At 46.0% G+C, this 27,804-nt stretch overlaps 1 protein-coding gene across 1 annotated transcript; it reads left to right on the top strand.

Annotated features, from left to right (window-relative positions):
* On the top strand, nucleotides 1-27,509 carry zeb1a (zinc finger E-box binding homeobox 1a; the record flags this gene model as incomplete). The annotated part of the gene is made up of 9 exons (XM_042072873.1): nucleotides 1-423; nucleotides 14,840-14,977; nucleotides 17,298-17,387; nucleotides 18,196-18,398; nucleotides 19,296-19,401; nucleotides 19,955-21,807; nucleotides 22,742-23,389; nucleotides 24,300-24,474; nucleotides 27,112-27,509. Coding segments are annotated over exons 1-9 (3,669 nt in total), but the record flags the coding sequence as incomplete, so codon positions are not given.
* Nucleotides 27,510-27,804: the final 295 nt, after the last annotated feature.

Raw genomic sequence — 27,804 nt, 5'->3', positions numbered from 1 at the left:
TGCTTGGCATAACCTACCTGCTGCACGTTACCGGTCACCGGCACGGCGTAGAGCTCTAACAGAAGACGGGTCTCGCTACAGCAGTGTGTGGGGTGTGTGTGTGTGTGTGTGTGTGTGTGTACGCGAGGGCTGGGCTCTCTTTCTCTGCAAGAGGAGAGGTGGCAATGGGCGGGCGCTGTCAACTCAACACATGAGGTGTTTCCAGCGGTAGAAGGTGATGTCGTAAAGTAGCCTAGTGTCGCAAACCAGGTGAAGGGGAGGGCGGTTGGAGAGGGGTGACGAGTGGAGGAAGGGGGTAGCGAGAGAGAGAGCGGCCGAGTGAGTCGCCACCATGCAGGCAGAGAATCGCACTAAACGCGGGTAGCATGGCGGAGGGACCCAGGTGCAAACGGCGAAAGCAAGCGAATCCGCGGCGGAACGGTGGTAAGTAGCCTAGAATCATCCGAAAACAGCAAGCGCTTCACAACTGTCCTAAAGTGGCACCAGTTTGTGTTTTTGTTGCTGTTGGGCAACTTTGGAAGTTCTTTATAAGCTGCGACTTCAGTGGGCTACTTCGGAGTGAATTTCAGTGTGGTGGTGTCCCGTTATACGGCTCTACCGGCCTGGTATTCTGTCCACCGCCGGAGGCGCTCGTGCTGCTTCTCCTTACCGTTATCTGGAAAGAGTTGCTTGAAACGGGGGAGTCGCTTTTGTTTTCTCTCTTCGTCGATGTTGTCATCTGGTAGACTGCACACCAGTTTGTTTTGCCGTGGATTACGCAATATTTCCCCTTATCTGACACCTCATCTTTATTGACAATCTAAGACAAACTCGCAGGAACAAAAAGAAACCCACAGCATCTCACCGTCATTTCCCCAAATGCTTTGTACACGTTCTGTTTGTTTCTCACTAATAATAAGTATGGCTTGGCAACAGACTAGCTGGCGGGTTTCATGCCAAGCCTCGCCTCCAAGGCTCATTCTAAAGGAAGGAGTGGCAATCCATCGTATTTGCTCCATCAGGGAAGCAGGCTCTGAAATAACTAAATTAAAGATGAATCTTAGGCTACACTCCGTGATTGCTCCCCTGTTATAAACAAGCACACGGGTACACTTAGCCGCTAGTACAGGCTGGGGACCTCTTCTGGCCCGATGACTAGCCAAGTTTTCTCCTTTTTAGGCATCGGCGCGTTTCTTGCTTCCTTGGTGTGAAGGCTAAACTACAAACCAGCATCGGTGCCGTCAGAGTCCCTAGCCGCCAGTTCGCGCATTTGTTTAGTGGGTGTCTGATGCTAAGCAGGTGTAGCCCAGTAAAAGGGGAAGGACTTTCTCGCAACTTTTGCTTCCTTTGCAACGAGGAAGCCCGATTAAACCGGGTCTTGGGCCTATACAAAGTGTCTGCTTTAATCAAATCTAACTTCATCCGCCCCAGTCACCTATACACTGTAAACTCACCACTTTATAGACTTATGGGTGGCTCACATGTTGCAACCAATGTAAGGGTCAATCTCCCACGCTCACGCACTCAAACGTGTATTTGTAGGCTACACAATAGCTATTTTTGGGCCAGAGTAGCCTGATATTGGCCTGGCTACTGTATTACTGCTTTACAACTAGGCCTATTATTATAGCCTATACTACCAATTATATTATTATTATGGTTGTTATTGTTCTTATTCTTACTCTTTTGTTGTTGTTGGTGGTGTTGAAACAATCGGTCTAGGCTATTTGTGGACTAAGTTACATGAAAGACAGTTGCTGTCCAGTACCAAAAGCCTAGGTCTACCTGTTGTCAAACTTTCTGAAGAACTGTTCTCGAGCTGAAAGCACTTTCTCCCACAATTTATGGTCTATAACACGCCCTGGTGTCGCCTTACGTGAGCTCCGACTACGAAAAGGATCTACCTTTTCCTGCACGCGCTGACGCCGTGCGTCTGAGCGTCAAACCGCCCAATCGCGAGCGCACGGCAGCCGTCAGTGTTTACCTGATCAGGAGAGACAGCGACAGGAACGGAAGCAAATGTCCTCTTTCTCAAAGAATAGCCGTGGCCATATCGCTGGACTAGATCTCTCCGTGGGACCGAGAACACGAAGCAGAGTCCGCGAGGAGTGGGACGAGAAGCAGCACGCGGACGTCAAAGCCCATGGCCACTTGCGCAGGTAGAGCGAACGAGAGAGGAGAGAAAATATGGTGCTCCGTTTCAGGCATGCGAGTGCTGGCTAGGTATTCAGCCAGAGACCGTTATTCGCTGTGATTTGTGGTGCCTCTCATCTCGCTAGTCAGCCTATCCCAGACTACACTTCGTCTGTGTGTATTTGAGTGTATGTGTGTGTGTGTGTGTCTGTGTGTTTGCGCGTGCGTCTGTGTAGATTCCCCTTTTGTCCCCCTCTATGATTGTTACACCGGAGCAATTCCCCTCGCGATCAAAAAATAAATAGCCTAGTAATAGCCTACATAACGGGGAAGAATACGAGTCGGCCGACGTGAGCGCGCATAAGGTGGTTGCGAGAGAGAACGGTAACCTACTTTAGCGTTACAGATGACTCGTGCTGTTTCAGCAGGCAGCCTAACGTTATGATTCCCGTCAGCTGGTTAGTTTATGTAATTTCACCGTGCCGTGCTGAGCGAGCGGCCCTCGCGGCCGCTCGAGACCGCCTATGCGCTACGGAAGGGCGGGGCGGGGCAGACGATCGCTCGCGCGGTGCCGAGACGGGGGCCAGGTATTCTAGGTGATGCAACACCTCCAAAAGGTGTTATACTTGATATTCTCCCAATAAAAAAAAATAACCACCAGAAAACTCCAACCCTGACAGATGCACGAAAAGCGTCCGCGCGCAGCGTTGGTGCTACAGCCCGCTGGTTTACAGAGCGTTTGGATTGACACTGATGACAGAACCCTGTTTGCAAACACAGGAGTCGAACCAGAGCGCATCAGACACATTCACCGTGTCAGGGAAGGGATCAAACCACACGCACACAAAAAACACACAATACACACACAGAAAACATCTTTCTGACTTTGTTTTGTTGCTGTTTGTAGCCATTTTTATTATTATTATTATTATTATTATTATTATTATTATAAGCAACAACAACAACGATGATGATGATGATGATAGTAGTATAGCCTTTATTAATGTAATAAAATGCTGATTGCTTGTGCGGTTGTAGCTGTTCAGGGAGGTTTGGAGATCACTGACCTGCAGCACACTTCTTTTAGATGTATGGTCTGGTGTGTGTTGTATTGCAGACGGTGTGTGTCTGTGTGTGTATTGTTTTATAGATGTATGTTTTGGTGTGTGTGTGTGTGTGTGTGTGGTTTCGTAGATGTATTCTGTGGTGTATGTGTGTGTGTATTAGGGGTGTAACGGTACACAAACATCACGGTTCGGTGTGTACCTCGGTTTTGAAGTCACAGTTCGGTTAATTTTCAGTACAGTAAGTAGGTAATGCTAATCTAAAATTCACCAACAAAATTGTTGATGTGCAATGAGAATAGTATTTTGAAAAGGTGTCACATGTTTTTTGATGTTAATTGATTTAACTGACATGGTCCACTACTTAATATGAGAGAACTAGTATTTGAAACATGGTATGCAAGCAAAAAAGCCTGCTGGTGACTACTGTTAAAGACTGCATTTGGTACATTCGGTACACATCTGTATGGAGCTAATGCCTAATACCTAAACGGTTCTGTATGGAACCTAACGCCCTGTACCTAAACGGTTCTGTATGGAACCTAATGTCCTGTACCTAAACGGTTCTGTATGGAACCTAATGTCTAAACTAGCTTTCGGTTTACATTTCTTTGCGCAACAGCCCACATTCAGCGTTCACTCCACCGAGATGAGTGAAATAAATGTTTTTGAAAGCTGTCATTGCCATAGGCTATTTGCTATGATATTTCCCTCTGTTAAATCGCAATTTCCATGTTTTTTCTGCGCAGTGGATTAGGCTATAAACTGTAAAAATATCAGAATACTGAATAATAACTGTTATAAGGCTATCAGAATACTGTTTTTGGACTGTTTCTGGAAGATATTTAGCTGATTATAAAACTTTTTTAAGTGTTCTTTTTAAGGAAAGGCCTGTAGTTTCTCAGGGGTGCGTTTCCCCAAACCATATTTGCTAATTAAGTTAGCAACATTGTTGGTTGCAATGCAATTTCCAATTGCCAACCAACTAAGTTAGGCGCTATTCAGCCCAAACCGCTTAACGTACAAATTTGATTCAAACACCGTTCCGTAGATCTTCCAAGGCTTTACCGTCCTATCCGTTTTTCATTTTTGAGAAGTTTATACTTTTTGAGATATTTGTAATTAAAAGTGTATTTTTCCCCCATAGACTTGAATGGGGGCTGTGATGTCATAATCAGCTGCGCTTGTTAAGTAGTCAGAAGTAATCAGAACACTGGCACAGGTGTCACCTGTGAGAAATCCAACTGTCTCAGTTTCTAAGCATACAATCTAGCTCTACCTGAACTACACATCCTGTTAAAGTGTTTCCTGTGTGTCAAAATAAAAGTCCCAGCCATATCTCATGCATTCAGCATTATATCTCCAGAACGGCTTGATGTACATGCTTCAAATTTGGTACGAGTGTTTTTATGGACTCAAGTAAGTTGATGTTGGAGGTTGAAGGTCAAATGTCAAGGTCAAAAACACCTTGAGTGTGATATCTCAAGAATGCCATGTCACACAAGATTCAAATTTGGTTACTCTAAAAGCACCTTTGCAGGTATCACAATTACCCTACCAACCAGCTAGCAGCAAGCTCAACAGCCCCACCAACACCCTAACCAGCAGATTGCATCCCCTCGTGTAATTCCTCGGAATTGCATTTCTAGTTCTCAAATTCAGATTGCGTTAGGGGGACGGGATTATTAGCCAATTTCAATCGGACAATTTGACCGGAGAGATTTAATTTTGTCGGACATTTCATTTTTTTTCCGGCCAATGTCCGGTAATTACCGGACAACGGAAACCCTGCTGTAGATGTGTGTTGTGGTGTGTGTGTGTGTGTAGTTGTATAGATATATACTGTGGTGTGTGTGTGTGTGTGTGTGTAATACTGTAGATGTATGTTGTTGTGTGTGTGTGTAGTTGTATAGATATATACTATGGTGTGTGTGTGTGTGTGTGTAGTACTGTAGATGTGTGTTGTGGTGTGTGTGTGTGTGTGTGTGTGTGTGTGTGTGTGTGTGTGTGTGTAGTTGTATAGATATATACTGTAGTGTGTGTAGTACTGTAGGTGTGTGTGTGTGTAGTTGTATAGATATATACTGTGGTTTGTGAGTGTGTGTCTGTGTGTGGGTAAGTGTGTGTGTGAGTGTAGTGCTGTAGATGTATGTTTTGTGTGTGTGTGTGTGGGTGAGTGTGTGTGTAGGTGGGTAAGTGTGTGTGTGTGAGTGTAGTGCTGTGTGTGTGTGTGTGTGTGTGAGTGTAGCACTGTAGAGGAGTTACCACTACATCTGTCAATACTAGTACTAGAGGATGGAGTGCCTACATTATAAGCAGCTACTCATCACACCATGATTTCCTGTTCCGGCGCCGAAAAGAGTGGCAGCATGTCGAGGTAGCTCAGTGTCTGTGTTTTTTTTCTACGTCTTTTGTTTACTTTTTTAGTTCGATATTATATACTTTATTAATTACTTTTTTTTCTGCTGTTAGTGAATGTTGTGTGTGATGTCTGTATGCTACTGAGACCTTTCCCCTTGGGGATCAATAAAGTATCTATCTATCTATCTATCTATCTACTCTAGTCACTCTAAGTGTAATAGGAGGAGGAAGTGGTAGAGGGAGGGGAAAGGGAGGAGAGGAGTGAGGAAGAGGAGGGAAGAGAGGAAGGAGGAGGAGGTAGAGAGGGAGGAGCATGCTAAGCATAGCACTTTACCTGCCGCTAGTGTAGTAGCATAGCGCTTTACCTGCCAGTAGTGTAGCAGCATAGCGCTTTACCTGCCACTAGTGCAGTAGCATAGCGCTTTACCTGCCGCTATCATAGTAGCATAGCGCTTTACCTGCCACTAGTGCAGTAGCATAACTCTTTACCTGCCACTATCATAGTAGCATAGCGCTTTACCTGCCAGTAGTGTAGCAGCATAGCGCTTTACCTGCCACTAGTGCAGTAGCATAGCGCTTTACCTGCCGCTATCATAGTAGCATAGCGCTTTACCTGCCACTAGTGCAGTAGCATAGCGCTTTACCTGTGAGACACAGCACTCAAAGAATCTCCCATAGAAATGTATGGGGTTAGTTCGTAACGCAAGCATGGCAGCCATCTACACACATTCTGCCCCTTCCGCCGCCAAACCTTGACCTGTGAATACATTGTGCCAATCATGTGGTGTGTTGGGAATACATCATGTGCCAATCGTGTGTTGGGAATACATCGTGCCAATCATGTGGTGTGTTGGGAATACATCGTGCCAATCATGTGTTGTGATCTCGCAGCTGGAGCGAGGTTTGTGTTGTGATTCGTGAACCATTGTGCACGCTTTAGGGCAGGTAAAGCACTATGCTACTACACTAGCGGCATGTAAAGCGCTATGCTACTACACTAGCGGCATGTAAAGCGCTATGCTACTACACTAGTGACAGGTAAAGCGCTATGCTACTACGCTAACGGCAGGTAAAGCGCTATGCTACTACGCTAGCGGCAGGTAAAGCGCTATGCTACTACGCTAGCGGCAGGTAAAGCGCTATGCTACTACGCTAGCGGCAGGTAAAGCGCTATGCTACTACGCTTCAGGGCATTCCCGGTGAAAAACGCTGGACTCACTCCCGGGCACATTGGCCTACACTGGCTCCCTCCTCTTTTCTCAAAAAAATAATTAAAGAAGTTCAGGTCACACATACGCGATTAGTTGTAAAAATCACTTGCTGTTGGTGTGATCCAAATCAATCGCTATTGGTGTGATCCAAATCACTCACTATGTCTAAAAATTATGTCTATGTCTATGTTTTTTGAACTCACTCACTATGTCTAAAAATCAATTGCTATGTCTAAAACAAATCACTCGCTATGTTTAAAAAAAGGTCTCAAAATGTGAGTATGGAGTTTGGAGCCCTGGGGTAGAGGTCTGCCCGCCCGCTCCCGTAATATTCTGTCCCGCTCCCGCATTAATGTGTCATTTTTAGTCCCGCTCCCGCCCGCATCTGTAACATGATGTCCCGCTCCCGCCTGCTAAAGCCTGCATGCAGGAGGGATAGCCTATTCAGCTTTTCTTTCTGTCTCTCGAAAGGAGCACACACACCTGAGAAAGACTCCAGATGTCAGTTTCTTGGTTCTGAATGTAAGCTAACAACTGAAGTAGGCCTAGCCTGGTGCCCTCTTTAGTATGGGGAATCGTGAAATTTTAGGAACGGTTCATATAGATTTTTGCAACTGGTGATTTTTTACTTGCTAGGACCCCATTGAATACAAAACAACCTGTTTCCAATTTTTTTATTCATTTTCAGTACCAAAATTCAAGATGGCGGAAAATATATGCAGAAAAATAATATAAAGGCTAAAAGTGGTCAAATTTTTTGATAAATATACAAGTGAGATATAGACTATTTACAAAAGATGTAATGCATCATTTGCCAAGAAATTTGGAGAAAAAAAACTAGAACATTTTGTCAAATCTTTTACTGTCTATGGTCAAATCCCAGCCGAGCTATAACCGTAGCTCAACTTACCTGTGCATGTAAACATACTGACTGACAAAAAATCAGAATGAGTAATTATAACAGACGAGTAGCCCTGTGGACACACAATATTGTTGGAAAATTGAGATGTGTGAAACACTATTTGACTCAAATGGTAATCAGAAATAATTTGTTATAAAAAAAAGCCTAAAATGTGTTGACTAAAACTGACTAAGACTAAGATACCTTTTAGTTTTCTTTTGACTAAAACTAGACTAAAATTACGAGACTTTTAGTCGACTAAAACTTGACTAACAAAAATGATATTTGAATGACTAAATATGACAAAGACTAAAAAGGACATTTCGTCACAAGACTAAGACTAAATTAAAAATAGGTGACAACATTAACACTACCCCCCCAATGTATGTTGTTTATACATTGTTCACATTACATAGCCATATTTATTCTGCTCTTATAAGGTAACTGCTAATATACACTGCACATATTTATATTACTCTAAACCTCTCTACCTTATATAAATCAACTGTATACTACTGTCTACACTGCACTAAATTTCTTGACCTGTCTATGCACCACCTGTTTATACTTTCTATATCACATTGCACTTTTCTCCTTTTTTGCACTTCTGATTAGACGCAAACCACATTTCATTGTCTTCATACTTGTACTCTGCAATGACAATGAAGTTGAATCTAATCTAATCTAATCTATTGTGGTGAGTGCAGAACATTACTTTAATTCAAATGATTATTAGGTTATGTGAAGGAAACTTTTAATCAGTCAATGTGTTTTTCCAGGTATGCCAATAAATAGCATAACGTTGGTTACAGCCTGCTATCCATCAGCTATCCATCAGTTATGTTTAAATTCCGTTTTTTAATGCTGCCTAACAGAACATTCAGCTGAACTATAGTTATGAACACTACTTTAATCGTTTCCATATTTAATTTTATGCACATATTTAATTTGCGGGAGTGCAGTGAATCATCGGTTTGTCCCGCACCCGCGAACGCACCTCTCTCATCCCGCCTGCTCCCGCAAAGAGCTTTCAAAAGTTGTCCCGCGCCGCACTCTTTTGCGTCGGGACCCGCGGGTCTACCGTGGGAGTGCAGACCTCTACTCTGGGGCCACACACACACACACCAGTGTTTCCCACAGAAATTCATTCTATTTGTGGTGGTAGGTTTGCAGAATTAACTTGAATGCAACAGTTTTTAACAAATTAGCGCAGCGTGTTTATGATGTTAACCAGAATTAAGCACAATGTAGTACAACCTGGAAAATCATTGTGTGGTGGTCAAAGTTAATATTGTGGTGGGCCGCCACAAATAAGTCAATGTATGGGAAACACTGCACACTCACATTCACACACACACACACACACACACGCACACGCATGCACACACACGACAGACATAAACATAGGAGTTTATCACAACGCACACGCATACGCACACACACCCACGCACGCACACGCATTCACACACACATGCGGGTCTACCACGTGAGTGCCGACCTCTACCCTTGGACCCGTTGCACAAAACTAGGATAAAGGATTAAGCCGGGATATCTTCGTTATCCTGGCTCAATTTATCTGTGATCCAGTTGCACAAAAGCGGGATAGGGGGCAGCAGGATATGTTATGGTATAAGTTACCATGGCGATATTCTGTGGAGCTAGCCTGCTCCAGACCAGGCTAAGTTCCAGGATCTATCTAATCTCCTCCCTTATCTCAGTCAGCAGTCACCACAAACGGAAACCAATAGTTATTCCACTGCCCACTACACATTGTTATCACATATACCTAGACCCACGGACATTATTTAAACGTTTGTGATCATTAATTAACTTTTACGTACTCGCCATTCCCGACCTGTCATGCGACAATGTGACGTCACGGGAGTGCCTAACCATTTTGCGCATGGTGGTTGCGGAACTAGTTGCAATATTCTCCTAAACAGAGGTGTTGCTGTTTGTTGCTGTTGTGAAAAGGCTATCTACCTACTTCACACCGTAGAAGAAGCAATGAAGCCGCTCTAGTTGCCATGGTGAATCTGTGATCGGTGGCGGGGTCTATTTGAGGGAGCCGTGAGCGCGCACTTATCCAGGATAGGTTTCACCTGGCTTGATGAATCCGTGTCTGCTCATCCTGGCTTGCTCGTTGTTCAACCAATTAAGCTTGTACGCTCTTGTTTTGGATTCATTGAGCGCAGTAACTTATCCCGGATGTCTTAATTCTGCTTTTGTGCAATAGGCCCCTGGACTCTCATGTCATCACAATCTGGTCATGGGACTCTCACATAATAAGGATCTGGTCGTGTAACACTCACATCATGATGATCTGGTCATGGGACTCTCATCATCATCATCATCACCCTCCCCCTCTTCCTCAGGCTGTGAGAAGTAAAGACCCAGTGTATGACCCAAGTTCACTCTTAAAATAGCTTCTTCCCTTAATTTAATTTTGTGGTGTCTTAAAGTGTTAACTTGCATAACTTACATGTCACCGTGGAGCAGGTCTCATTTGCTGTCCAGGGTGTGTGTGTGTGTGTGTGTGTGTGTGTGTGTTTCATCCACCCATGTGATGATGTCATTTTGGAATCACTTACAGTGACCTCATCTCGTGTTGTTTCTCTTTAACTAGAATCACCTGTGCTCACGGAGTGCTATTGAATTTGTCTCAGGCCCACACTGTTCACAGAACAAGGTGCATGCGTGCGTGCGTGGATGTGTGGTACAAGGACAAGAGGGAGTGCTTTTTCCTGAACGCATTATTGTTCTGACCAACCAATCACAGCTGGTGGTCCATAATGGGGTGGGGCTTAGTCTTTTGTGTCACTCTGGATGAGACAACTACTCACCACATGAAGACACACACACACACGTCACTCTGGATGAGAGACACCTACTCACCACATGAAGACACACACACACACACACACACACACACACACACACACACACACACACACACGTCACTCTGGATGAGAGACACCTACTTACCACATGAAGACACATACTCACAGACACGTTGTAACAAACACTCTCTAATACTTCCAAAAAAGAGGGCTACAATACACATCAAAAGGTGCGGGGCGACTATTCCGTTACCCTATGCTGGCAATCAAAGTAGTGGACATGCGTCAAATAACAAAAAAACAAACATGGATCGTCCACGCAATAAACCCAGGAAGTTAATGAATCAAACAAAGACGCAAGCATTCAAACAGTTTTGTTAAACCTCCGTGGTTTATAGAATTATTGTACCAGCGGGTTAAGAAATCTAGGCCAGCTCCATTCATTCACTCAGTAAGTATAAGTATAAGTATTTATATACTCTTTTGATCCCATGAGGGAAATTTGGTCTCTGCATTTATCCCAATCCGTGAATTAGTGAAACAAACTCAGCACACAGTGAGGTGAAGCACACACTAATCCCGATGCAGTGATCTGCCTGCTACAGCGGTGCTTGGGGAGCAGTGAGGGGTTAGGTGCCTTGCTCAAGGGCACTTCAGCCATTCCTACTGGTCGGGTATTGAACCGGCAAGTGGAATAATTAAATGTCCGAGTATTGGACACAATGGACAGTGGACTAATTAAATGTTCGAGTATTGGACACAATGGACAGTGGACTAATTAAATGTCCGAGTATTGGACACAATGGACAGTGGACTAATTAAATGTCCGAGTGTTGGACACAGTGGACAGTGCACAGAGGTAATCCGAAACCGAGTGACGATACTCCACATTCACATAGTCCAACTTGTCAAAACCATAGAGCTCCCTGTTCGTGCTGCCCCTACCTAACGTGATGGCAGAACATAAGAAAACGTTGTCCCACGAACGGCTCCCGTTGATTGACAGGCCAATCAATGGGAGTTCCTCATTACCAGTGTGAAATCAGTCCTCTATACCCGTGTGTTTACTTCAGTTCTGGTATGTAATGTGCATGACTCACATATTTACTATTCAAACAGTAAAACCATACAATGAGTACATGCTCAAAAGAAAACCATCAAATCATTTTAATGGGTGACCATTACAACGTTTCGCAACATTTCTCTCTCTCTCCTCCACCTCTCTCTATCCCTCTCTCCCAACATCTCTCTCTACCTCTCCTCCACCTTTCTATGACCATCCGTGGCAGTACGTATGTTGTTAATCTGATGATCTCTGTGTGCCTGTCTGTGTGTGTGCACCTGTAAGAGGGATATTAGTTAGGCTAAGTAGTCGTAATCAACTGTTGAACTGTTTCTGATGCAGTTTCCCATGGTAGTTTTGTGAGTGTGTGTGTGTGTGTGTGTGTGTGTGTGTGTGTTGTACTCTCATACACATACACACAAACACACTGGAACATGTCATTGACGCTGATGAAGGTTGATCAGCCTCTTGTCTTGGCAGGCTGGGTTAGCGTCATGGCAACCGCATCATCTACACTGTGGCATGGCAACCGCATCATCTGCACTGTGCCAACGGCGTTACAGACGCCTGTGGGAGTGTGTCGCTGTTAGGAGTCAACCGTGTGTATGTGTGTGTGTGTGTGTGTGTGTCTCTCTCTCTCTCTCTCTCTCTCTCTCTCTCTCTCTCTCTCTCTCTCTCTCTCTCTCTCTCTCTCTCTCTCTCTCTCTCTCTCTCTCTCTCTCTCTCTCTCTCTCTTTCACTCTCTCTCTCTCTCTCTCCTCTCTCTCTCTCTCCCTCTCTCTGAAACACTCAGGGCTGAATACGGCTCAGCTGTGGTCAGAGGAGGCAGAGATGCTGTGAGCTACAACGTGTGTGTGTGTGAGGAGTGGAGTACATTGGTGTGTGTGTGTTTGTATGAAGAGGGGTGTACATTGTTGTGTGTGTGTGTGTTTGTATGTATTAGGAGGGGTGTACTGTACATTGTTGTGTGTATGTGAGGAGGGGTGTACATTGTTATTGTTGTTGTTGGTGTGTGTGTGAGGATGGGTGTACATTGTTGTGTGTGTGTTTGTATGTATGAGGAGTAGGGTTGGGTATCGTTTGGGTTTTGGGAAATCCCATAGAGATGCTAACGGTTAGCATAATCGGTAAACGTAGATATTTAGAGCGAACTTCAGTCCATTTACAAAAGAGTTACTTGAGATTGAGAATAGTTATTTGTTTACAACTGACTATTAAAATACTCAAAGGCTAATGTTTTCTCTCCATATAATACCGTGTAGGAAAAAACGTGACTGTCTCATCAATGCTACTTGAACAGATACTTGACAAAAGTAGCCGCATAAAATCCCAAGTAGGCTACTCTCGCTGCACAAAATAAACATGCGTGCGTGGGACAATGTTGTGACCCACTAGTGATCATGTGACACTTGCTCTGCTGCAGCCAGGGGCTTCAACCGCATACACCTCCTGGGAATGTATGAGTCTTCAATGCGTGATTTCGAATGTTTTTTCCCCATAAGTAATTTAAATACTCGATAATGTCAAATTGCACATCGTTAAAACAACAATCACGATATTATCGCAGACGATATATATCGCCCACCCCTAGTATGCAGACACACACACACACACACACACATACATACACACACACACATATAAATAAGCACGCACGCGCACACACACACACACACACTCACACATTTGCATTTCATTGTACTATATGTAATAAGCATGAAAATACAGTATGAAATGAATTATGTCTTTGTAACCTTGTTTCTATGAACATGAAACAGCCAGCTTGCTGTTTCGCTGTCTATGACTCCGAAGCCAAATTTGGTAGGGCGAAATTCTTGAGGTGTTTCACTGTGTGAAACCTTCCGTTACTCCTGGGCTTCAGTGTGAGATGTGTGCAGCCTTTAACAGCCCTGGGCTTCAGTGTGAGATGTGTGCAGCCTTTAACAGCCCTGGGCTTCAGTGTGAGATGTGTGCACCATCACTGTACATCATCATTGTTCATTAACACTGCGTTACCACTGTGCGTTATCACCGTGCATCAACACTGTGCGTTATCACTGTGCGTTACCACTGTGCGTTATCACCGTGTGTTAACGCTGCATTACCACTGCACGTTAAAGGAACACGCCGGCTTTTAACCGTATTCCCCAGAGTTTGATAAGTCGATACATACCCTTCTCATCTCTGTGTGTGTAGTTACTCGGTCTGATGCACCCACCGCTAACCTAGTTAGCACAAGTGCACAATTGCTCGCGTTTACACTTGAGTGCATGGCGGAGTCATGCACGCAAGTTGCAGTCAAGGGTCAGCTGTTTCTGTTGTAATGTTGCAGTCAAGGTTCAGGTGTTTAAGAGCGTTGCGTGATAATGTTGCAGTCAAGGTTCAGGTGTTTAAGAGCGTTCTGTTAGCCTGGCGGGCCATCCTATATCATTGAAATGTATAGTCTGGAATCGAACCATTCACCTCACTTAATCCAAGGGGCGGGCAGAGAATTGTCTTTCAAACTGCCTAGGCATGCAATAGGCCAGCGCTACGACCATATCCGTATCCGGTCGGCAAAACGGCAAATACATCCTTCTTCGAAAGGAATGACTTAAGTGCATTGTGTTGCTCAACTTTCAAAGAAAAGCACAAGTCCAACTCCTCCAAAGTTGACGCCAACGCCGAACAACCGCTCTTCGTTCGCCATAGCCACCTTCCTTGTTATTCACTGTCGCAGGACTGTCGTTATCCTGTTAAGCCTTAAGACTCTCTAACAAAATAGAGCGCTAGGGTGCGTCTAGATTTCTAGGCTAGCGTTCTGTTGTAATGTTGCAGTCAAGGTTCAGGTGTTTAGGAGCGTTGCGTGATAATGTTGCAGTCAAGGTTCAGGTGTTTAAGGGCGTTGCATGATAATGTTGCAGTCAAGGTTCAGGTGTTTAGGAGCGTTGCGTGATAATGTTGCAATCAAGGTTCAGGTGTTTAAGGGCGTTGCATGATAATGTTGCAGTCAAGGTTCAGGTGTTTAGGAGCGTTGCGTGATAATGTTGCAGTCAAGGTTCAGGTGTTTAGGAGCGTTGCGTGATAATGTTGCAGTCAAGGTTCAGGTGTTTAGGAGCGTTGCGTGATAATGTTGCAGTCAAGGTTCAGGTGTTTAAGGGCGTTGCATGATAATGTTGCAGTCAAGGCTCAGGTGTTTAAGGGCGTTGCATGCTCACGCTGGGTTCTGCTGCAATGTACCGTCAGTTATTTTCTTACGGTATGGAGCAAGAAATGAAATGGAACTGTGTCTCTCTGTCCCCCCCCAGTGAGTAACTTGAGTAATGCAGAGACTGGCTCAGACTCGGATGATGAGGACCGGCTCCATATTGCGGAGGATGACGCCCTGTCCAGCATCCCTCCATCTCCTGGGGGCACCAATGGCACCGCCAACGGCCTAGTCACCGGTGAGTCTGTAATAACATCTACAACACTCACACACACACACACACACATACACACACATACAAGTCAAGTCAAGTCAAGTTTATTTATATAGCGCATTTCATACACAGAGGTCATTCAATGTGCTTTACATAAACAAAACCAAACAATAATAACAAATAAAAGCATAGAAGGGCAATATAGTCAAAGAATAGTTAAAAGGTAAAGATCATAATAAAAAGAAAACATAAAACAAGGTAAAATCATTTAAAAATAAAGAATAATTAGTAAGCAAAAACAAAGGCAAAAGTAGTAAAAAGACAAGGTAGAATAATTATCAAGGCAGATTCAGAATTTGTAACTCGGCACAGTTAGCAGAAAGCATCTGAGAACAGTTTGGTCTTACGTCTAGATTTAAAACTGGCTACAGTTGGGGCCTTTTTGATGTCATCCGAAAGTTGGTTCCACAGCTGAGCCGCATAGCAGCTAAAAGCTGCTTCACCATGTTCTAACTGTAGGTTTTACTAGCAGGTTTTTCACCTGGGACCTGAGAGGACGAGAAGGTGTGTACTGCTGAAGCATGTCTGACAAGTATTTACTTACTGGAAGCCAGTGCAAGGACTTAAGAATTGGAGTAATGTGGTCAGTTCTTTTAGTTTTTGTTAGAATCCTAGCTGCTGCATTTTGTATCACCTGAAGCTGTTTAATAGTCTTTTTAGGAAGGCCTGTGAACAGTCCATTGCAGTAATCAACCCTGCTGGAGATAAATGCATGAATAAGTTTTTCTAAGTCATGCTTTGACTCAGCTCTCTGAGTTTGGCAACTGAGGTGGTAAAAAGCTGATTTAGTTATCGCTTTCATGTGGCTGTTGAAATTTAGATCACTGTCAATTAATACACCAAGATTTTTAACAGTATCCTTTGCCTTCAACCCTTTTGTGTCAAGGAGAGTGGCAACCCTAAGTCTGAAGAAAATTTTGAGACATCCAGGTGTTGATTTGTTCTATACACTGACACATAGATTCAAGAGGACCATTGTCGTTTGGTGATAGAGCTAAATAAATTTGTGTGTCATCTGCATAGCTATGATATGAAATCAAATTATTTTGAATGATTTGTCCAAGTGGGAGCATATAGAGGTTGAATAATAGTGGCCCCAAGATCGACCCCTGGGGAACACCACAGGTCAAGGACGTTGGTGTTGAGGTACAGTTTCTGATGGCAACAAAGAAATCATATTCTTTTAGATATGATTTTAGCCAGCTGATAACTATGCCTGTAAATCCAACCCAGTGTTCTAGTCTGTGGAGTAAAATATTGTGATCAACAGTGTCAAATGCTGCACTAAGGTCCAGTAGCACTAGGACTGATGTTTTACCTGAATCTGTGTTGAGGCGTATGTCATTGCCATTTTAGTAGCCTATTCTGTCTGATTGTATACAGCCTGCTTTATGCACCTCTTCCTCCGTTTTAGCCTATAGAACTGATAAAGACTGAGCAGCAGAAAAGTCATAGTCAATACATAAATCGTTTATTATTATAATTAGGCTATTGATAGCCTACTATTACTTTACTAGTATTACTGTTATTATTATTATTATTATTCGGATGAGGCAAAGGAATGTAAATCTGAGTCTGAAATGTTGGCTACAAACAGTCTATACTGCTGTAACTGCACTGCTGCTATTATTAATTGTTAACTTCCGGGAACTATTTGAGGCTTCCATTAGCTGCCATTGTTGGAAAAAAATGGAACATTAGCGTCAATGGAGTTGTCGCAACTCTACCTTTATATGGCTCTGGACCCACCTATGCATTTTCTATATCAACAAAATGGCCGCTGCGAACGTTATTACCTGATTATTACGTAGATCGGATATGCCTAATTGGCCTGGAATGTGAAGTAACGCGTTGAGTCGTGTTGAGCAAATACGTGACCTTTATTATTCCATAAAAATGTGTGCGTGTGTGCGCGCGTGTGTGTCTGTCTGTGTGTATGATTGTGTGTGTGTGTATGTGTGTGTCTGTGTATAATTGTGTGTGTGTGTGTGTGTGTGTGTGTGTGTGTGTGTGTGTGTGTGTATAATTGTGTGTGTGTGTGTGTGTGTGTGTGTGTGTGTGTGTCTGTGTATAATTGTGTGTGTGTGTGTGTGTGTGTGTGTGTGTATAATTTTGTGTGTGTGTGTGTGTGTGTATAATTTTGTGTGTGTGTGTGTGTGTGTGTGTGTATAATTTTGTGTGTGTGTGTGTGTGTGTGTGTGTGTGTGTATAATTTTGTGTGTGTGTGTGTGTGTGTGTATAATTGTGTGTGTGTGTGTGTATAATTTTGTGTGTGTGTGAACAGTGAAACAGGAGTGCTGCTCTGGAGAAGAAGATGACGGAGAGGGGGAGGAGCTAATCCAAAGAGGAGAGACACCCAGCAATGACGAGAATGGTACACACACACACACTCACACACACACACACAAACACACACACGCCCCAGCTGTGGTTTCGACCCGGGTTCGATTCCCGCCCTGTGGTCCTTGTGGATCCCACCCCGACTCTCTCTCCCATTCACTTCCTGTCATTCTCTACTGTCCTGTCACATTAAAGGCATAAAAAGACCAAAAATATACTTTAAAAAAAAAAACACACACACACACACAGACTCACATGCACACACACACTCTCTCTTTCCCTCACACACACACACACACACACACACACACACTCTTATTCTGGAGCGGCCACAGGGAAGCCAGGCTGGTCCTGTACTACTTAAATGAGCCCTGAGGCTCCTCCACAATATTACCCTTATCTCTGCATCTCCTCTGAGATATTATGATTTTAAAATATACTTATCTCTGCATCTCCTCTGAGATATTATGATTTTAAAATATACTTATCTCTGCATCTCCTCTGAGATATTATGATTTTAAAATATACTTATCTCTGCATCTCCTCTGAGATATTATGATTTTAAAATATACTTATCTCTGCATCTCCTCTGAGATATTATGATTTTAAAATATACTTATCTCTGCATCTCATATGAGATATTATGATTTTAAAATATTACCCATGATTCTCTATTAGATTGTTTAATTGTCTCTCTCAACCCTTTTCACTCTCTCTTTGCATCCTTTCCTCTCTTTCTCTGTTTTCTCCATATATCCCTCCCTCTCCCTCCCCATTCTCCATCCCTCCATCTCTCTTTTTTCCCTTTCTCTCTATCCATCCCTCTCTTCTCTCCTCCACAGGATCTCCAGACTCGTTCTCCCAGCTGCTCACATGCCCGTACTGTTCCCGTGGTTACAAGCGTCACACCTCGCTGAAGGAGCATGTGAAACTCCGTCACGAGAAGAACGATGATAACTACAGCTGCACACAATGTTCCTACACCTTCAGTCAGAAAGCACAGCTTGAACGTCATATGAGTGCTCACAAACACGGCAGAGACCAGGTAACACACATACACGCCATATGATATAAACACCGTCAGTCAGAAAGCGCAGCTCGAACGCCATATGATATAAACACCGTCAGAAAGCACAGCTCAAACGGCATATAAGATGAACACGGCAGAGACCAGGTAACACGGGCACACAACATTACAGCACGCACTCTCATCAAAACACACACAATCAGTAATCCAAACAAGTATAAGTGTTTTTTCTTATACGACAGGCTTAACGTTTTTTGTCATACCTGACAGTTTTGACTGCTGACTCTGCAGTCTTCTTCAGAAGAGTCACGTGATGTTGCTGTGACGTCTACTGTGTGTGTGATATACAGTGCAACCGCAAAGTGTCTGTGATATATTTAGTTTGTGTCATTCCACCTGTGTGACACAATCAGTGTTTCCCACACACTCTCATAGACACACGCACAATCAAGTGTTTTCTACACTATCATAGACACACACACTATTAGTGTTTTTCATAACATTGTCTGGTGTTGTCCTGTGCACCTGTGCATTTGTAGCGATGTCGATTCACTGGGAGAATTCCTCCCCTTTTTAGCGTTAACACTCCACGTGGTTGAACAGGTTGAAAGTGGTTGAACACGCACATGAACAGAATCTCTGCATGTTCTTTGCTTCGTTCAGACACGAGCTCATTTACATAATGTCCGTCCGAAACACTAGGAGGGGAGTAGTGTAAGAGCCGCTTAAGTTCGAAAGTCGGGATCTATTGTTCAGATATACGGCCCAACCGCTTGATATCCGCAGAACATGCAGACTTACACCTATGTCTGAAAGCAGCTAATGGCACGTTTGTAGTCTTTAGATAAAGCAGCGAAAAAAGCGGAAGTCATCTCCCTCTTTCTCTCTCTCACTTTCTCTCTCTCTCTCTCTCAGCGTGTGTTAAGCCAGTCAGGTGGAAGCAGGAAGTTTAAGTGTTCCGAGTGTTCCAAGGCCTTTAAGTACAAGCATCACCTCAAGGAGCATCTACGCATCCACAGCGGTCAGTCTGCATGGACATCACACACACACTCACACTAATACTACTCCACCATACACTCATACACCTCCCCCACACTAGATAGATAGATAGATAGATAGATAGATAGATACTTTATTGATCCCCAGGGGAAATTCAAGGTCTCAGCAGCATACATACAAGACAAACACATTCTTTAACAGCAGAAGAGTAATTAAAGTATATAATATAAAAACACAACTAAGCAGTAAGGACCGTAGAAGATAAAGAATATGCTAAATATACTAAAATACAAATTATACTAACACTTAATACAATATATAAAAATATACTAAAATACAAATAACAAAATTACAAATTATACTAACACTTAATCTAAATCAATTCTAAAAACAGTATCCACATAGTGGTGATTACATGCTATATATGGTATAAATATGAGCATGTATGTTATTCATTCCTATGTCTCACACACACACACACACTTTATACACTTTATTTGATTTCATTTTACAAGGTTAATAGGAATCAAATACACATACACAAAACCTAATTTTGCAGTGTGTTTGATTGACAGGAGAAAAGCCCTATGAGTGCTCTAACTGTAAGAAGCGCTTCTCCCACTCTGGCTCTTACTCCTCCCACATCAGCAGTAAGAAATGCGTCCCGCCCTCCGTAACCCCCACCAACGGCCTCCAACGGCCAATAGGAGCTGCCAAACCCAACCAGACCACACCCCCTAAACCCCAGCCCCCGCCCCCAACCCGTCTGCTTCTCAGGGAGAAGGTAGAGGTGGGACCGACGCAGGAACAGCGGCCAATCAAACAGCTCAAAACAGAACCAGCCGAGGTGGAGAGCAAACCCGTTGTCACGGTGACGGGGGGCGTGGCCCCTCCCCCTTCTCAACAGGGCGTGGTCCAGACTTTGGTCCTGCCCACCATGGGACTGGTTCAGCCAATCAGCATCAACCTGAGCGACCTGCAGAGCGCGCTGAAGCTGGCGGTGGACAGAGGGGGCGCCGTGGTGAGGCAGGTGCTCGCGGGCGGCGCCGCTAATGGCATGGGCGCCACAAAGGTCATAGGTCAGGGGCCTGGGGGGCCGCGCACACAGACGCTTCTGGTGCAGAACCCCCAGAATCCTCAGCTGCTGTCGGCCATCTCACTGCCCATGTTGGAGCATGACGGCACCACCAAGATCATCATCAACTACGGCGCCACTCACGCCAGCATGGCACCGGCCCCAGCGCAGACGGGCACAGCCCAAACTGCTCAGACTGGCACGGGTCAAACAAGCTCTGGAGCACCGGGTCAGACTTTAGTTCAAACTGGTCCAGTGCAAACCAGCACGGGCCAAACTGGTCCAGTTAAGACTGGCACAAGTCAAGTGGGCACAGGTCCGACTGTGCCCGCTAAGCCGAGCCCAACTCCAGTCAGTGCCAGCGTGCCCAGTGCTGCCCCGTCGGGCCCTGCCCAGTCTGGTGCGGCAAAACCCGCCTCTGTGACGGTGGTTCCACTGAGCCAGTCCAGCGCCACCGGAACCCAGGCCCAGGCCCAGGCGGCACCGCTCCAGATCCGGCCCTCTCAGTCGGGCCTGGTGCAGCTCAGCCTGGTCCAAACCAGCCCAGGACAAGGCCCTGTGGTCCGACCCACCTTGGCCCAGCTAGCTCCAGCGCTGACCGGTCCAGCAAAGCTGCTCTTGGCCCAGACGACGGGGACCAGAACCGCTACCAGGCTGGTGCGGATCATTCCAGCTCCGGTTCCAGCTCCGCAAGGACCCCTCCAGAACGCCGCCAAGCCCAAACCCCCAGAACCAGAACCGCAGGGGGACAGCACCGCCTCGGAACCGCAGAACAACAACACCACTGAACCGCAGAACCCAGCGCTGGTGGTGCAGGTCAAAGTGGAACCGGGGGAGCCTGAGGGCGACGAGCCGGCAGACGGACAGAAGCAAGCAGAGGAGGAGGAGGAGGAAGAGGAGGAGGAGGGGACCTCGGCACAGTGCCCTCTGTGTGATGACGGCTTCCCCGACCCGCTGCGTGAGCTCCAGAGCTGTCTCCGTGACGACGGCCCGGCGGGGTCAGGGGGCGTGTCTCTGCGGAGTCTCCTGGCTCTCCTGAAGGCGTACAGCGCGGCGAGCAGCCCCAGCGAAGAGCAGCTGAGTGGGGCCGCCAGCGAGGCCCGGCTGCCCCTCCCCGTGGTGCGCCGCTGGTTCTCCCGCATGAGGACCGCCGGGCAGGACACACACACACACGCCCACACACACACGCGCTCGCGCTCACGCACACGCAGCGCAGACACACTCGCCACACACATCACACACATCACACACAAACGTGCTCACGCACACACGACACACACCGACTCCACACGTGAGAAACACACTGCAAACACACCCACGATGCTCACCAGCGCCCCCACAGCAGACCCACAGGTGAGACACCAGTCCTCTCTCTCTCCCTTTCTCTCACTCACTCACTCTCCCCCTCTCTATCTGTCTCTCTCTCTCCCTCTCTCTCTCTCTCTCTCTCCCTCTCTCTCTCACTCTCTCTTCCTATCTGTCTCTCTCTCTCTCACTCACTCTCTCCCTCTCTCTCTCCCTCTCTCTTCCTATCTGTCTCTCTCTCTCTCACTCACTCTCTCCCTCTCTCTCTCCCTCTCTCTCCCTCTCTAAACGTCCAGTCATTAGAAAAGCTGCTCTGCTAGTGGTAGTCGGTCTTTAGAAGCTGTGTTGGTATTTAGGTATTAAAAGTGTTTCAGTTTTTTCAAATATCTTCCTCCGTGTGTGTAAGTCGGACTACATGTGTAAATGAAGTCTCTAATGTGTGTGCTGCATCCACAGTGTTCTCCCTCTCTCACAAGCCCAAAGCTAATCTCTCCATTCATTGACGATGGAGGCTAATCTGATGTGATCACACCCTTGGTGGCGCATCAACGCATGCCCTCTGCTGACCACTCATATGTTTGCAAGGGATGATAAAGATGTGGGATCTTAAAGGAACCATATGTAAGATTGTGGCCAAAACTGGTACTACAATCACTTTCAAATTACTATACGGTGTATCCTCTTCCCCTCCCCTCTGACTGGCAGAGCTGGCAACCTGGATGCCGAAACATTACTGACTTTGTGATTAGTAGATAGGTGGAGGGTGGCGCATCAGGCCAAAACACAACATGACAACATCAACATCAATTGAGGGCTGCAACTTCACTTTTTAAATGACAGTATCCTGGCCGGACTACTGTTAGTGATATAAGTATTTGAAATGAACATGATTTCTTAATGTCTAGGGACATATCAGGGCCCTTTTATGATTAATTGAAATACATTTCTTACATACGGTTCCTTTAACCTTGTTTTCCAGCAGGCGATATCCCTGGCCAGCCCCAGTCAGGACCCCCCTCCGTGCTCGGAACCCCAGGACTGTGGGCCTACTCTGAGCTCCAGCCCCGGCCTGAGCGCCACGCGTGCCCCCCTGCCCTCGCCAGCCGCGCCCGCATCTCCGCTGGACCTGTCGGCCGCAGGGCTGCTCATCGTCAAGACGGAGCTGGACTCGGAAGGCGAGAGCCAGGCCGAGCCGCTGGACCTTTCCCTGCCGCGCTCCGCGCTCCTCCAGGCTAATGCTAACGCTAATGCTAGTGCTAGCATGCAGCAGGAGCCGCTCAACCTTAGCCGCATCAAGAAGGAAGAGGAGCCTGCCACAGTGCTGTCACCCAGCAACCACGACAACAACAACAATAACCGTGTTACAACTCTTGCTGTGGCGACGACCGCTGCTGCCCCGGTCGCCACAACAACAACAACCATCTACTTGAGTCCACAGACGGTGGCACCGCTCAATATCGCCTTGGCAACGCGGCTGGTGGCCATCGCCGAACCTAGGGCCGTCCCATGCCTACCGTCTGGTGTTGTCACGGCGGCAGCCAATCAGAAGCGCACCATTCTCATCCCTCAGTTGACGTACACCTACACACCCAGCAACACGCATAACACCGTCATCCTTAACGGAGACCAGGTGAGCTGGACAGGGGGGGGGGATCCCCTGTTCCCTCCTCCTGTTCTAACGTCTCCATATCCCCTGTTCCCTCGTGTTCTAACGTCTCCATATCCCCTGTTCCCTCCTCCTGTTCTAACGTCTCTATATCCCCTGTTCCCTCTTGTTCTAACGTCTCCATATCCCCGGTTCCCTCCTCCTGTTCTAACGTCTCCATATCCCCGGTTCCCTCCTCCTGTTCTAACGTCTCCATATCCCCTGTTCCCTCCTCCTGTTCTAACGTCTCCATATCCCCTGTTCCCTCGTGTTCTAACGTCTCCATATTCCCTGTTCCCTCCTCCTGTTCTAACGTCTCCATATCCCCTGTTCCCTCGTGTTCTAACGTCTCCATATCCCCTGTTCCCTCCTCCTGTTCTAACGTCTCTATATCCCCTGTTCCCTCTTGTTCTAACGTCTCCATATCCCCGGTTCCCTCCTCCTGTTCTAACGTCTCCATATCCCCGGTTCCCTCCTCCTGTTCTAACGTCTCCATATCCCCTGTTCCCTCCTCCTGTTCTAACGTCTCCATATCCCCTGTTCCCTCGTGTTCTAACGTCTCCATATTCCCTGTTCCCTCCTCCTGTTCTAACGTCTCCATATCCCCTGTTCCCTCCTGTTCTAACGTCTCCATATTCCCTGTTCCCTCCTCCTGTTCTAACGTCTCCATATCCCCCTTCTCTATTTCTGTTCTAACGTCTTCATATCCCCTGTTCTCTCTTTGTTCTAACGTCTCCATATCCCCTGTTCCCTCCTGTTCTAACGTCTCCATATCCCTGGTTCCCTCCTCCTGTTCTAACGTCTCCATATCCCCTGTTCCCTTCTGTTCTAGCGTCTCCATATCCTCTGTTCCCTCCTGTTCTAACGTCTCCATATCCCCTGTTCCTTCTCACAGGAAGACAGAGCAGACTCTGCCTCTGGTGTGTCAGTAGGGGAGGAGCCAAATGACACAGACTCCACCCCTTCCCCCAAAAAGAGGCGTGTCCAGGCTGGGCAGTACGCATGTGATCTGTGCGACAAGATCTTTCAGAAGAGCAGTTCACTCCTGAGGCACAAATATGAACACACAGGTAATACACACACACACACACACATACTGTACATACATATATGCTTTTTCAAAAGAGCAGTTGAATGGGGCGAAATTTGCGAAATGAGAGCGAATCATCAAGGCAAGAGAAACAGAGTTGGCGAACGTTTAACTTTATTCAAATGAGGACCACTCATACCACCTGTATGTGGTTAAAAACTTTCTACACAAACAATGATTTTGTATCAACACGGATTGTGGTTTATATGTCACACGAACTTAGTCAGGGCAAATACACCACCAAGCTATAACCATTCTCTTCTGAAGCATGCTGAATATGAATAAGGTGATGTAGAGGTTGAAATCTGCATTATAGTCAGATAGGTAGCTAGCTCCCAGGTGAGGTAGAGGTTGAAATCTGCGTTCTAGTCAGATAGGTAGCTAGCTCCCAGGTGACGTGGAGGTTAAAACCTGCGTTCTAGTCAGATAGGTAGCTAGCTCCCAGGTGATGTAGAGGTTGAAATCTGCGTTCTAGTCAGACAGGTAGCTAGCTCCCAGGCAGGGCTCTACAGTGCGCCCATTTCACTCGCACATGCGAGTAAAAATGATGGCGTGCGAGTGCAAAAAAATATTTAGGCGCACTGGTGCGAATGACTTCTAACCATGTCAATGTTTGTCTACAAAATACACCGCAACATCGAGAAACATTACTGGTGCAAACCATAGAATCACGTCGCGAATGCAGCATAAAAACTACACCTCCCATCAACGTTAGCAGTTTCGCGTTGTGACTCGCTAGTAGTCGCTTCTATCAAATCCGAGAGCGCGCAGAAAAAGCAGAAAGTTAGACTAGCCAGCCAAGATGCAAAGATTGAAGAAATTAGTTCTTCTATCCACTGAAGTCATCGGATATAGGAGGAACAGGATGAGATTCTGAGAATGCAGTGAGAGAAGGAAAGGTAACCTAACATGCCTTTTAGCCCAGTTGACGTATTGGCTGCAATATGCAAAATATAGCTGTAGCGAACAGGCACAAAAGTAGCCTCCCGTAATACTCCCATTTTATTCAAAGGTAGAACGCTACTGACAACTCCAGGCTTCCACGCATGCTTGTTTGTTTACACCGAATACAAGCTGAAGTGCAAAACGAAAGTAGGCCTAACGTTTGCCAACTGCCCCCATCAATGCAGATATTTCAAATACAAAATAAAAGTATAATATATATATATATATATATATCCTTGATTAGCCTGATGCAGTCAGATAGGTCACCATGGGCATATTTGGATTAGCTACAGATGGATTCACAAATAAATAAATTAGCCTACATTTGGCAGGATACTTGATATACAGGCTAAATGCAAATATGGCAATGTATTATATTATTTTACATTAACAAATGGAAAATGGAACAGACTGAAAATAAAATAGCCACTGATCTATAAAATCCTGTGTCCTGTAGCCTAAATGTTGTCAGTCATTCTTAATATTCTCATTGGTGCACTGGCATGTTTAACTGTTAGCTGCAGTGTAATGTTAGATTATGTGTAAGTTAAGTACAGAACTGACTGTGCGCACAAGTGCTCCTGGAAAAAAATGTTAGTGTAGAGCCCTGCTCCCAGGTGACGTGGAGGTTGAAACCTGCTAGGTAGCTAGCTCCCAGGTTATATGGTGGTTGAATCCTGCGTTCTACTCAGGTAGGTAGCTAGCTCCCATTTCAAATAAAGCGCACGCTTAAAACGTCTGTTAAACAATAAACGAATGAGTGAGACGGTTGAAACATTGCCAGGCCCAGGCAGACTAGCCTTAAAAAAAAAATTCAGAGGCCAGACGCGATGGATGATGGTAAATCGGTAACGCCTGAAGCCTCAGATGTCCGGTCAGGTCTACCACCACCAGAGAAAAAGCCGAAGTGTCTGGCGTATCTGTTGGAATCAGTGACGTTGGAAGTGGAGGTGCGGGGTTGCGGTCATTTTCCATCTAGACAGATCCATGGCTACACTGGACATGCAACTGTGTTCTGTTCCCAGAGCATGCTTTCTCTGTCTATGATCTGCAGGGTTAGGGCCTCCTCGACGAGGAGATTGCTGGTGCACGGATAATTTGCGGCGGAATCGAATGGCATCATTGAACTGCGGACCGAAAGAAAAAGAAACTAAACATTTTCCAGAATAGGAAATATTTCTTAATTTAGTGTTATCAAATAAAGAGGCATAGCATTAGGGGGTAGTGGTGTGAGCGCTCATTCAATGTGTGTGCGCATCTGCGCAAGTGAAACTGTTGAACCACTGGAGATAACGTGGGTAGCAGCAACAAACAACGTAGCCTATTTAGCCTAGCTAGATCTTTAAATTGACACTAGTTAAGCATGTTTAAGTTAAGCTAATGAACATGTTGCATTCCACACGGCCTGATTATGCCATTCTTTAAGCTACATAGCCTGTCTCCAGTTATCCTTTACTTGACTACTTACGAAGCGATAATAGGGTATTTGACCGGCATATCACCAGCGGAAACTCTGACACACACACACAGCTGAGCATGTTGTCTCTATTTGCAGGTAAATGTCTGCACAAGTGTGAGGTGTGTAGGAAGGAGTTCAAACAGTCACCACCTGATCGAGCACAAACACACACACACACATACACACGGCTGAGCGTGTTGTCTCTGTTTGCAGGTAAACGTCCTCATGAGTGTGCTGTGTGCAGAAAGGCCTTCAAACACAAGCACCACCTGATCGAGCACTCGCGCCTGCACTCTGGGGAGAAGCCGTACCAGTGCGACAAGTGCGGCAAGCGCTTCTCCCACTCCGGCTCCTATTCCCAGCACATGAACCACCGCTACTCGTACTGCCATCGAGACGCATCCTCCCAGCCCCTCACACACACAGGCACGCTAGCGGAGGCCCGTGGCAGCGAGGAAGAGGAGGATGAGGACGAGGAGGAAGGAGAGGCTATCAGCCTGGACGACATCAGAGTGGTACGCGTGGGGGAAGAGGATGGGAGCGAGGGGTGGGGGGAGGAGGAGGAGGGAGAGATGGAGGGAGAGGAGGATGGAGAAGTGGAGGAGGGAGAAGGAGAGGAGAGAGAGGGAGGAGAGATGGAGGGAGAGGAGGATGGAGAAGGAGAGGAGGGAGAAGGAGAGGAGAGAGAGGGAGGAGAGATGGAGGGAGAGGAGGATGGAGAAGTGGAGGAGGGAGAGGAAGGAGGAGAGGAGGGAGGAGAGATGGAGGGAGAAGGAGAGGAGAGAGAGGAAGGAGAGATGGAGGGAGAGAGAGTAGACAGAGTGCTATTGGCGATAGAGGGAGGAGAGGAGGGAGGAGAGGAGGGAGAGGAAAGAGGAGAGGAGGGAGAGGAAGGAGAGAAGGAGG

The sequence above is a fragment of the Alosa sapidissima genome, chromosome 19 (assembly GCF_018492685.1).
Source record: "Alosa sapidissima isolate fAloSap1 chromosome 19, fAloSap1.pri, whole genome shotgun sequence".
Lineage (NCBI taxonomy): Eukaryota > Metazoa > Chordata > Actinopteri > Clupeiformes > Clupeidae > Alosa > Alosa sapidissima.
Note: the sequence above shows the minus strand (reverse complement) of the source record. Positions and strands in the feature narration are given on the sequence as shown.